Source organism: Oryctolagus cuniculus, chromosome 7, assembly GCF_051225735.1.
Source record: "Oryctolagus cuniculus isolate XC-2025 breed Fujian yellow rabbit chromosome 7, ASM5122573v1, whole genome shotgun sequence".
Lineage (NCBI taxonomy): Eukaryota > Metazoa > Chordata > Mammalia > Lagomorpha > Leporidae > Oryctolagus > Oryctolagus cuniculus.
The window spans coordinates 29,095,906-29,108,453 of record NC_142873.1 but is presented as its reverse complement, the minus strand read 5'-3'; the positions used below and the strand labels follow the sequence as shown (position 1 = coordinate 29,108,453).

At 40.5% G+C, this 12,548-nt stretch overlaps 1 protein-coding gene across 3 annotated transcripts in view; it reads right to left on the bottom strand.

The window, feature by feature from the left end:
* PRRX1 (paired related homeobox 1) overlaps positions 1-12,548 on the bottom strand; it is a 151,440-nt gene that overhangs the window by 60,137 nt on the left and 78,755 nt on the right. Inside the window, exon 5 of one of the 3 annotated variants that reach the window (XM_008264097.5) lies at positions 7,521-10,815. The exons of 1 other annotated variant lie outside the window; for it this stretch is intronic. Coding sequence is in view for 1 of the 2 variants with exons in the window: in NM_001319580.1 (NP_001306509.1) it covers positions 10,677-10,815 (139 nt within the window). In the remaining variant the exon portion in view is untranslated. Of the gene's footprint in view, positions 1-7,520; positions 10,816-12,548 lie in introns of those variants that run through there. One more of the 3 variants, NM_001319580.1, reaches the window with a different exon arrangement.

Here is a 12,548-nt window from a genome sequence, read left to right as displayed (position 1 = left end):
CCAGGTCTTAAAGGATGTGTATGTCACTCATCCACTGGGATGCTAGAGCAGGGCAGTTCTCTGGGGAGCCCTCCTCCAGGCCTGACTATGGAGAGCAATGGTTGACGTATGCATAGCAGGGGGCAGTCAGTTCAATTGGCCAAAGAACTCACAGTGTTTTCAAGGAAGTGAGTCCTCAACATGCCTGGTGTCATATGCCACAGATGAATGAACACTATATATAATTTCCCCTTTGCTTTTCCATACATAGGGATGTTATTGTTATTAGCCTCTCTTCACAGCCATAAGGGATGGTTAACATAATAATAATTTAGTTAAACATTACAGGATATTTAGAAACCATTTACAGATGTGATTGGAAAATATACTTGTCTCAAAATATTTTTGTCTTGTGCTTTAGGGAGTTTTTGGCACCATATTAGGCAATTGCATTATGAATTAGAAGAAATTAGTGTGTGTGTTGGATCCATGTTGTGTTTTTCAGTCTATTATTCCTTCCCTTCTGGAAATGGGATTTTCCCTTCTAATGGGAGGCTGCTACTATTCCAAAGCCATTTCCATGTAGTGCTGGTATATTTGTCACTGAAGACATCCCACATAATGTAGTCTGGCCAAATCACAGGACTCCACCTCCCTGTCCTCAGTGCCACTGCGGAAAAAAACACATGCCCCAAGGCAGGTGAATTAGAATTTTTCTCCTGGACTATTCTGTGTAGGATGAGCATGAATGATCCATTGACCCTTGCAAGAATATGAGTCTAAATATGAGTCTAAAATGTGTCACTAAACATATTTTCTACCTGCTCAAAAACTGACATATTGGAAAGAATGAACATAAGAGATTTTTTTTAAAAAGTGGCAAAAGACATAGAAAAAAATCCTTTAGTGTTGCGGTCTTGTCAAGCCTGGAAAAAAGTGAAAATTGAAGTCTTCATATTTATGCCTAAATATCTGTGTTACAAATCAAGATAACAACTGCTAAACAAATTATGGTTCTACTGTCCGACTTTAACAAATAGTCTTCATACTGACCTGGAAAGCCAGTTTTGCTGTTGGAATTCCCAGACCACTTGGAGTTCCTTTCCAGAACAGGGTAATGTGAGGAAGATTGGACCCCAGCTTCCTGCCTGTGGTTTGCTCATTTCTCTTCTCACCCAGACCCACCCTGCACCAAAAACAAGCTTGTATATACATGTGCAGCAACTGTGGCATGCATGTCTGAAATCCATCTGCACACCCCACCCCCATAAACATTGCCCACCACTCAATATTTTTTTTCAACTTTTATTTAATAAATAAAATTTCCGAAGTACAACGTTTGGGTTATTGAGGCTCCCCCCCCATAACCTCCCTCCCACCTGCAACCCTCCCATTTCCCACTCCCTCTCCCATCTCATGCTTCAGCAAGATTCATTTTCAATTATCTTTATATACAGATCAATTTAGTATATACTAAGTAAAGATTTCAACAGATTTCACCCACATACACACACAAAGTATAGAGTACTGTTTGAGCAGTAGTTTTACCGTTAATTCACATAGTACAACACATTAAGGACAGAGATCCTACATGGGGAGTAGGTGCACAGTGACTCCCGTTGTTGATTTAACAATTGGCACTCTTATTTATGACATCAGTAATCACCCGAGGCTCTTGTCATGAGTTGCCAAGGCTATGGAAGCCTCTTGAGTTCACAAACTCCGATCTTATTTAGACAAGGCCATAGTCAAAGTGGAAGTTCTTTCCTCCCTTAAGAGAAAGGTACCTCCTTCTTTGATGATCTGTTCTTTTCACTGGGATCTCACTCACAGAGATCTTTCATTTAGGTCATTTTTTTGCCACCATGTCTTGGCTTCCCATGCCTGAGAAACTCTCATGGGCTTTTTAGGCAGATCCAAATGCCTTAAGGGCTGATTCTGAGGCCAGAGTGTTATTTAGGACATCTGACATTCTATGAGTCTGCTGTGTATCCCGCTTCCCATGTTGAATTGTTCTCTCCTTTTTAATTCTACCAGTTATTATTACTAGACACTAGTCTTGTTTATGTGATCCCTTTGACACTTAATCCTATCCTTATGATCAATTATGAACTTAAACTGATCACTTTGACTAGTAAGATGGCATTGGAACATGCCACTTTGTTGGGTTTGAATTGGAATCCCCTGGCCCGTTTCTAGCTCTACCATTAAGGGTAAGTCCGAGTGGCCACCACTCAATATTAAGAAGACTATGCAGTCCTAAAAAATGGACTTGGGTTTATTTGGTCAGGGAATTCTGAATTTCATATCCCTAGAAAGTGATCTTGAATTGAGGGTGCAGGCTCCATGATGGCACCTTCAGGGGGCCCTGCATACCCTGCCTAGGGCAGGGGCATAGTCTGAAGACCATCAATGTGGCTCAAGGAAGGGTATACAGGTTTTACCCAGTGTAAGGTTGTGACATCTTGTTTGTGTCCCCCCAAAACTCATATGTTGAAACCGACCCCCCAAGACATGGTTCTGCGAAGGGTTAATGTACATTAGAGGTTTATTCCTTTAGAGTGTCACAAAATAATCAGCCTCAGTGACAGCTGCTCAGAGAAAAGCTTTATTTACTTGTGAAAAGTAAAGGAGATAGTAAGAAGGCATGTTTCCCTAATGAACTTGACTACCTGAGAAGCAGTTTGCCAGGTTTTCACAGCTAGGGTTAGGAGACTGTGCAGGACGTAGAAAAGGGGAAATAGCAGGATCTTTCTTTCTCAGACAACCTGCATCCTCATATATTGCATGTTTAATCTCCAACTCAGACTAGTTTCCTGCTGCTATCCTGGTTTGTGGTAGCCTGGACCCTCTGAGAACCATGTTGGGAAATAAGCTTGGCTGGAACATCCTCCGAAACACAAACTCAAGCAAGCAAACTTTCAGATTCTCTGCCCCTGTTCCCATGTCCCCCTTTTGCCTAAACCTACACTCTTGGTTTTGGGGAGGTAAGCTGAGATAACGTCATGGGAGTGGAGCCTCCATGATGACATTAGCTCCTTATAGGAATGTAAAGAGACTAAAGTGTACTCTCTGCTGAGTGAAGCTACACCTAGTAGATGGCAGCCCCAGGGACAAATCCCTCCACAGACACTCAATCTGCTGGCCCCCCTGATCTGGGGCTTCCCAGTCTCCAGAACTGTGAGAAATAAACGTCTGTTGTTTAACCACCCTGCTTGTAGTCAGTCCCTTGTTATAGCCCAAACTGATTAGGCCAAGGTATGGGCTTCATCACAGGGTCTAGGATCCTTGGTGCTGCTCTGAATGGAGCAGAACTTCTCTAGACTGGGTGAGATATTCTTCATACAGGCCTCTCTGCAGTTTTAACTAGTTTGGTAAGTTTCTGCTACCTGTAACAGGAAGAATCCTTATTAACAAACTTGTAATGTGAAGAAAATAGTCTATGAGCATTACTTCCATTTTTTAAAAAGCACTATTCTTATTTCAACTTGCTAAATCAACCTACTTTCTCCAGCACTCTGGTAAACTACATTCTTGGAAGTCATTAATCCAATGAACTTTCTTCTATTCCCAAGTACCTGGTCTACACTAGCATTTGAGTCTCTTAAGCTTTCCCTTCTCTCTTCAACATTTTTTCTTAATTCCAGGATAATAAACAAACCCAATTCTTTTTCTATTTCTCAAATAGCTTCTTTTTAAATAAAAATCCTTTATTATTTATTTACTTACGAGGGTGGGAGAGAGAGAGAGAGAGAAGGAACTCTCATCTATGGGTTCACTCTACAAATCTCCATGATAGCTAGGGCTGGGCTAAGGCTGAAGCTGGGAGCTCGGAAGTCAATCCAGGTCTCCTGCATATGTAGCAGAAATAAAATTACTTAAGCCATCACTGCTACCTCCCAGGGTCTGCACCAGTGGGAAGATTGAGCCAGAAGCTGAAAGCTGTTATTAAGCCCTGGCTGTCTGATATCGGACATGAGGTCTAATTGCTAGTCTAAATACCTGTCCCTGCCGCCTCATCTTTTTAATTATTTCTTTTCATCTGCCTGTATGAGAAAGAGAGAGAGAGAGAGAGAGAGAGAAAGAAAGAGAGGGAGAGAGGTCTCCCATCTATTGTTTCACTCTCCAAATGCCAGGGCTGGATCAGGCTGAAGCCTGGAGACCAGAACTCCATCCAGTTTTCCCACATGGGTGGCAAGAGCTCAAGCACTCAAGCCATCACCTGCTGCCTTCCAGAGTGTAATAGCAGGAAGCTAGATTGAAAACCACAAACTTCAACTGTAACTGGCATGCTGATATGGGATGTGGTGGTGTATCAGGCAACAGCTTAATGTGTTGCACCTCAACACTCACACCTTACATCCTTTGAAAGTGACTTACATAGCCATCTACTTAACTGTGGATGCTCTTTAGAGTCCAATCTTCCTCCCTAGACTGGAGCTACTTCTCAAACCATTTATCAGAAATATTTGAGTTACAATGAACAGTCTCTCACCTGCAAGAACTTGCTCATTCTCTTCAAAGTGCCATCTTCTTAAAAGGTTAATCTTGGGCAGCCATTGCTGTGTAACAGGTTGGGCCACTGCCTGTGGTACCAGCAAAGCATATGGGTGGCAATTTAAGTCCTAGCTGCTTCACTTCTGATTCAATTCCCTGCTAATGTGTCTAGGAAACCAGTGGAAGATGGCCCAACTTAGGTTCCTGCACCCATGTGGGATACTCAGATGAAGCTTCTCTCTCCCGGCTTCTGCTTGGCCCAGCCCTGGCCATTGCGGCCATTTGGGGAGTGAACCGGTGAATGGAAGATCTCTTTCTTACCCTCCCTCTCTCTCTCTCTCTCTCTCTCTCTCTGTAACTCTGCCTTTCAAATAAATAATAATAAATCTTTATTTTTTTAAAAGATTAATCTTAAGGTTTATCTCCATCCTTAACATTTGTACCAAGTCTTACTTTCATGTCTTGACTTACAATGTGCTGATATTTGGGTTTTCAGTTCAATAATACATCTAAAACTGCCATTATCTTCTGTACCTGGGTCTCTGCTATTTCTGTCTTTGTCAGTTTTTCCAGTGTTTCATTTTCCTAGTCACCAGGTTTCAAACCAGTATTATCTTGGACTCCATTCTCTTTTTCTTGTTATGAAGTCCTATTGATTCTTCTCTTGCAAGAAATTTTTTATTCATTATTTGGTTTTTTGTTTCCTCCTGCAGCAAAATCTATCTTATCTGCTTCTAGTTCCTCTTCTTCACTAGTTTACCTTTCTTCTTACCAGAACAATCCTACCAAAACACCATTTTGATTATCTTTTTCCATGGATATCCATGGCCTGAGAAAAGTCCAAACTTCTTTGAAGTGAAATACACTGTAAGGTTGAGGCTTAACTGCAGTTTCCAGTATTTTCTTCCACTCTGCTGAAAAATAGACTTCTAGACAGGCATTTGCTGCAGTGGTTAATGAAGTAGGCATGAAGCAGGCAGGCATACAGGCTAAAATTGGTTAGATTTGTGAGCTGGAAGACCACGCCTTCACCACGCCCCTGTGTGACTTCATGCCCTACCTGATACCTTCGTCATGCCTCTGTGTGACCTTACACCCTACCTGATACCCCACCACACCCCCATGTGACATCAGGCTCTCCTGACCATACCTGAGTGCCCACCTGCCCACAAGCCACTCCCCTGTGGAAAATACATAAAAAGGCAGGGAGTGTCGCAAAAGGCTCTCTACCTCTGCTGTGCTGCTGGTGATAAGCGGTGGATAGCAGCTCGAGGTGCTTACTGCACGTGGCTCTGGCCTGCTCTCTGAGTGGTGTGGACGCTACTCCAGTTTCCAGACTTTCCCCTCTCTCCTACCTGAACTAAACCCTCACTTTCCTAGATGCCTCTCGCACCAAATAAAAGCTTAAAATGTACCATGCTGCCTCGTTTATCTGTGCCGGTATTTAGAATTCTTCTCTAAATATTAGGCAAGAACCCTCTCGGGCTTATTAATATTGGGAATTTAGTAATAAGCCCATGGTGAAATTGTAAGGCACCCCAAATTCCAGTAGCACATGTGGCACCCGCGAAACCATTTCGAGGGAACTTCAAGGCCCTAGGCTTCCTGGCCTAGACACTCCTCCACGTGGCTGGTTCCTGGTGCTCAGTATGAACCAATATTTACCTCTCTCTTAAATAAAGCTCTCACTCTTCTATGCATCTTTCTTACTAAATAAAGGCCTAAAAGGTACCATGCTGCCTCGTTTATCTGTGCCGGTATTTAGAATTCTTCTCTAAATATTAGGCAAGAATGCTCTCGGGCTTATTAATATTGGGGGTTTAGTAATAAGCACATGGTGAATTCGTATGGCACCCCAAATCCTGGTAGCATATGTGGCATCCCGGATGGCGCTTCTGGGGAACTTTAAAGGGCCACATTTTTATATAAATTTTAGGGAGACATGTCCAATTTCAGTTAAGATTCCATTTAGAATGCCTATGAGCATCCCATATTGGAGAACCTTTTTGAGTTCGGCTCTGCTTCTGAATCCGGCTTCCTGCTAATTTGCACAATGGGAGACAGCAGGTGATGGCTCAAGTACTTGGGTCCCTGTCACTCTCATGGGAAACACTACGTGATTTCCAAAGACCTGGTTACAGCCTGGCAAAGACTTAACTCTTGCAGGCATTTGACGAATGAACCAACCAGTAGATGAAGAAAGATACCTCTTTCTCTCTCTCTCTCTCTCTCTCTCTCTCTCCTCTCTCTGTCTCTGAAACATGAAAACTAAATAATTTTTTAAAAAAAGATAAGAGATTTTCCATTCCCCCAGGCCCACCTTGCCATTGCTCCCTGAATCCAAATTCCTCATTCCTGCATTCCTAGCACTACCCCTGCTCCTCTCCTCTTGTGTTTGAATGGTCATTCCTCCTCTTCGCCTGGCCAAATCCTTGCTAATCCTACTCAAATCTCAGCCCAACCTTCCTCCCATTCTAACTCATGGTGAGTTTTCTTTCTCTTCTGGACTCCTGGCTGCTCTATCCATTCGATGCATTAACTGATTGTCTTCAACTGTTGTATACATTTGCTCATGTTAGACTTGGCTTTCAAACCGAATTTTAGTTGGTGTGAAAATGGAATCTGCATCTCACAATTTGTTTTCCTCTACTCTCATCATTGCCACACATACTATGGGTAAGAAATTTTATTTTGTTACTTCTTTATTTCAAAATAAAAGCCTGTGTTTCACAGGTAATCTTTTTTCATATGTTATCTGATATTAACAATGCTAAAGATGAGGGGGAAAATGAGCTAAACTATAAAAGCTCCACTGTAGATTTACCCACTTTACCAATACATGTCCCCTGTTTATTTCTGACAATTGTCTTTATTTGTAAGGAACAATAAACTGTCTTTTTTTTTATAGAAATTAGGATCACTGTCAGATAAAAAGCAATTCTCTCGTTTAAGAACTCTTCTTACCTTCATTCTTCTGAATGCAACCTCAGATAATAACAGATGTTTCTGAAGTTCAAAGGCCAAAGAAAAAGCAGATCCAAATGTATCCTTCTTTCATTTTATTGAAAAGAAATTATTTCTATTCTAGCGCAAACAATGTATATTTTACATCATAAAGCAAGATATAATTTACATATTACATTTCTTATGAGATCTTTAAACCCTAAATGCCATTCCCTTTTTTGGTTAGGTCACTTCTTCTGGTTTAATTTAACCTGCCAAGTACACTACAGATCAGCATCATGTTTGAGGAGGGACTGGGGACAGAGAAGACACAGTTCAAATGTACTCATCTGTATCTAGATGTGATGGTCAGGAACCAAGAATATGCCTTGAAGTTTGTGGCCCTGAGGCCCTCTCTGACAACAGGCTTGAGAGCCAGAGGCTACTCCTCCATATCACATATCAAACTCACACTTTAAAAAAATCGACAATAAGTGAATAAAACTGAAGAGTGCATTTACTACATATATATTTCTTGATCAAGTGCTTATTAATTGATGCCTGTGGTGCTGGCTCACCAGTAAGGAGCATCCTTATGGATGATCAGCCCTAGTTAGTGGATGAGATTCTCAGATGGCTCTTGCCCAAGGCATTGGATGAACCTATCCAGTTTACCTACCATTTGGGTGCATGAATTCAGGCTTTTCTGTATGCCATGGTAAATGGATACCCAGATGAAGACCCTACTTCTCGCTACCCACCTTGTAAGAGTGCCCCCTTCTTGGCAAAATCTTTTCATGTGTAATTTCTGTTCTCTGAAAATAACCCAAAGCTTTCAGCTGTTTATCCCATACTCCAAACGCCCAAAGTTTACCCATTTCTTGGATTGCACTCCTTCAGAATCAAAGAAAGTTTCCTTCTGTTAGGATATGCTGTTCTTTTGAAACTTGATGATCCACAGCAACTTATTGGATAAAAGAATGAGTCAAGGGACTCTTATAGTGAAGCAAGTAATGCGAGTTGTTCAGCCAGACTCTATGAACAATTCAGTAAGAAATATTTTAATAGTGGACTAAAAGAAGAGGAAATCAGTTGGTGAAAGCAAAATGCATATTATGGTTTTCCTTCTTATTAAAGAAGCAACAAGTCAATACTTGATATACATTTTCAGATTGGTGGTTGTTAGACTTAAGAATGCATCACCTTAGCTCAATCAGATATGCCAAGGGAAATACAGATGTGTGCTGAAAGTGCATCTTAAACACAACTTTTCTTGCCTGTCACTCATAGTACAAAAGTGGGCATAACTCACCAAAATCAATCTAAAGGCTTTTCATCAGTGCTGACTAAAATTATTACAACCAAGCTGGCCAAGATGAGAAGAGAAGTTAAAAATATGTGTATTCTGTGTGTCTTAAATTATTCTTTGGTCAAATGATGTGATTTTGAGAGATGTGAAAATATAAAATCATTTCTCATTCCCAAATACAAGGTTATAAGTATGTGTAGCAAGGTAGCATTTCCTTGCTAGAAGACAAGGCTTCCAGGACTCATTTAATTCCATTAACATGATACAGTTTTATCATTCCTTTCCTCCCACGGCTGCAAAGTGCTGGACATACAGAGAATACAGGAAAGAATGAAGGAACAAGTGAGCAGAGCCTCACAACACCCCTGTGAGGTAGGTAAGTACTGTTTAAAAACCCATTTTACAAACAGGCAAACTGAGGCACAGCATGGTAATGTGGTTTGGTCAAATCCACCTGGCACGTTGCAAAAGCATGGCTGGGAACAAACAGAAAGAGATAAAGGAAGATCAGTCCTGGTTCCCAGCCCTAGAGGCTAAACTTTATTTCAAAATATTCAAAGGTAAAAATAACCCATGATCTCCTTTGACATTTTTGGAATCTCGACAATTCTTTAAGTATTGTACTTAAATATGTCTCTTTCATACTACTGCTGATTGGAGGAAGGACAGATGACCACATGGCTTTCCTTCCAAGTGTAATTCCCAGGGTAGATCAGAATATGTCAGCGTTCCACCAGAGCACAGTCTCTAAGTTTAAGGACACTTTCAGAGCCTCACATAAGTTCTAATTCATTTAAAGCCCTAATATGAAAATGGGATATTGTCAAAGAACTGTCCTATCAGTTGCTCGGTGGTCTTAAGAAGAAGTTTGTGTAGAAAAAGAAAAGAAGAAAAATCCCTAATCAATGTCTCATCAATGCAGAGATGAGGACAGTAGTGATGGTGTGAACTTTGCTCTTTGTAGTGTTTGAGAAACTGCAAACTCATGCTTGCAATATTTTATATATATATATAAAATATATAAATATATACAGTATATATATAAGTGTGCATCTGGCTATCCTTAAGGCACTGAAGATATGTAGGCCATGCCTTTCTCAAATCAGTTTTTGTTTTCCTAGAGAAATTTCTCTTCCTCTGTCAAGTGAAAAATATTTCTTCTCTCAGATAGCCAGTGACAGCAAGTTATTCAAACACTGGAATTATCTTTAACTTAAGATGGCTGTTCGAATAAGGGTGAGGAGTAGTGTTGATGGTGACAATTAGAATCTATAGCTTAGAGCTTAAATCTAGAGCTTAGATCTAGAGCTAACCAGACACACCCAATCACATTGGATCAGACAGGCCTATGACCAGATGTTATACACAATTTCCTTTTCCCCAGTAACTGATGGAAAAACCTTCCCATGACCAACAGATATGGAGACAATGAGAAAGGGAATCGTGCCTGGCAAAGATATTTCAGAAAAACTTAGGCTTTGCAAAAGCTCTTAGAGCTTCCAAAGAACTGGGAAGATGACAGAATAAGGCACTGAGGTTCAAACAGGTGAAGAAGACTGCAGGCAACGATTCTGCAGTCAGATACATATGGTTTCTTTGGCTGCTGTAGACTTTTTTTTTTTTAAACTTCATACAATCATGGGAGTGGGTGGGCTGAGTCTAACTGAAGAAGCTCAGAATATATTAAGCAAAGCATGAATAGAAAGAAAAACAAAATAAACACACACAGAAACAAGTGGTGGTGGTATCCCAGAGGGAGGAGGAACATTTGTTAACTAATTTTCATTTTGCTCCTCTCCTGCTTTTCTCTGCCATGGTCCCAATATTTAGTTCTGTTTTTTATTTGTTTTTACTTTTTTTTTTCCAGCAGATGAAGAAATGACAGAGCAGGATAGGTGTCTTATGGTTTTTGATTTCTTCTTAGGCCTGTTTAATTAATTTTTATTCCTCAGTTGACTGTTGGCACCTGGTTCCTCTGTAAACTATATTCCTTGGCCTTCAGTCTCAGGTTGGCAATGCTGTTGGCCATGTTGATGCCCTGTGCAGGGCTATTGTTGGCACATGTGGCAGAATAAGTAGCCATGGCGCTGTAGGGACAAAGGAGAGAGCAGGGAGAATAACAGGCATTAGTTTCACGAAGCTGCATGTCCATGCCCCAGATGGATATACTCTCACGATGGGGGCAGGCAAGGGAGGGTGGGTTGAACTAGATGACCTCTGTGGTCCCTTACAGCCCCAGCTTTCCATTAATCTAAGGCATTTGGAGAAGGGTGGCCATGTTTTGAAGGGCAGGGTAAAGCAGAGGAGACTGAGACAAGGGGAGAGAGAAAGAGAGATTTGCTGTGTTGGATACAGTGAGTAATGATTTATTTCTGGGGTGAGAGGAGAAAGTTGCTCAAGTTGAATGGCAGGTGTTTAATCAGCTGACTAATTAAAACATTACTTAATCTTTCTTCCTGCCCACATGGCCAGCCTGTGGGGGCAGTGAGAAGAGAAGCAGGCATTTAAAAACAAACTAAAGAGAATTTTGTTCTTCATTCTAGGCAGCTGATCTTCTCATAGATTTTAACGAACAAATACCATAAAGAACAGTGTGCTTGGAGAATAGGTTAAGCAACCCAAGATAGTGTCTCTGCCATTCTTGCTTCACTGGTTGCTAGTACCAAGCACTGCCGAGTCAAAAGGTTTCTATCCCAATTGTCTTGATTTTGTACCCTCTCCTCAAAAGCACTTGAGTAACACACACTACCCTTGGGTCGGTTATTTTGGAAATATTTCAGTCTCATAGATAAATTTTCAATGGCTCCAGTTTAAGCATTTCTGACCTAACTGTTTTCACTGTCCTTAATGGCTAAGAAACACCTGAAGTTGTTTTTCATTATCAGAGATTATAATTAAGACCTAGGAACACCAGAAAATTGGGCAGAAATTTGTCATTGGTGGGTTTCTGTTTATTGCATCTATGTATCTCTTTTAAAGAAATGGTTTTGTAGACTTAGATGCAAATTATCTTTTATACTAAACAGTTAAAAAAGCATTCAATTTAAATGAAAATGTTTCTAGTTGTTTCTAAGATTAGCAAATTCCCTTCCAATTGAGGGCTGGACCACGATAGAATTATAAATGGAATGACATGTGCTCTTCTGTTGTCTGCATTCCAATGGACTTTTGTCAGCCACACAGGAGTTTGTGTTTCTGGGGATCAAGTGACAAGATCAGAAAGAGAAAACTAAAGCTACTCTACAAATAGATAGAATATATCACTGGTGCTTATTTGGAACACCATATAGTCAAGGCTCATAAAACCTATTTTAACTCAATTACTAGCAATTGACCCAGGAAAATTAACTTAGAGAAATGTGATTAGTCCCAGATCACTCAGTCCTTCCAGAAATATGTATCTTCAGTTTAAACCTTTATAGCAGTGTTATACGTGTGTGGGTGAGTGATGTGTGCATGTGTATGTGTGTTCTCATAGAAGGAGAAAGACTCAGAAGTTAAAAATAAAAGGATCATACTTTCCTCTATTTCATTTTTTCCTGATTCACCCTTATTCATCATTTCTGAGTAAACAATCATCATCCAGACAAGCTTCAGTTCTTTTTTAGTACCGTGTATATTTGATTTTAGCACCTAATTCAATTTTACTTAATAATCTGTTTAGTACATCTCAGTGTGCTCAACTATAAGTTCCACATCTGCCTTGTTCACAATTGTATCAGCAAGAAGAGCTGCCACCATACCCAGCACAAATTTGTATTCATGAAGTATTAAACAAATAGACAAGTAACTGAGAACTAACTATATATAGTGTGGTTAA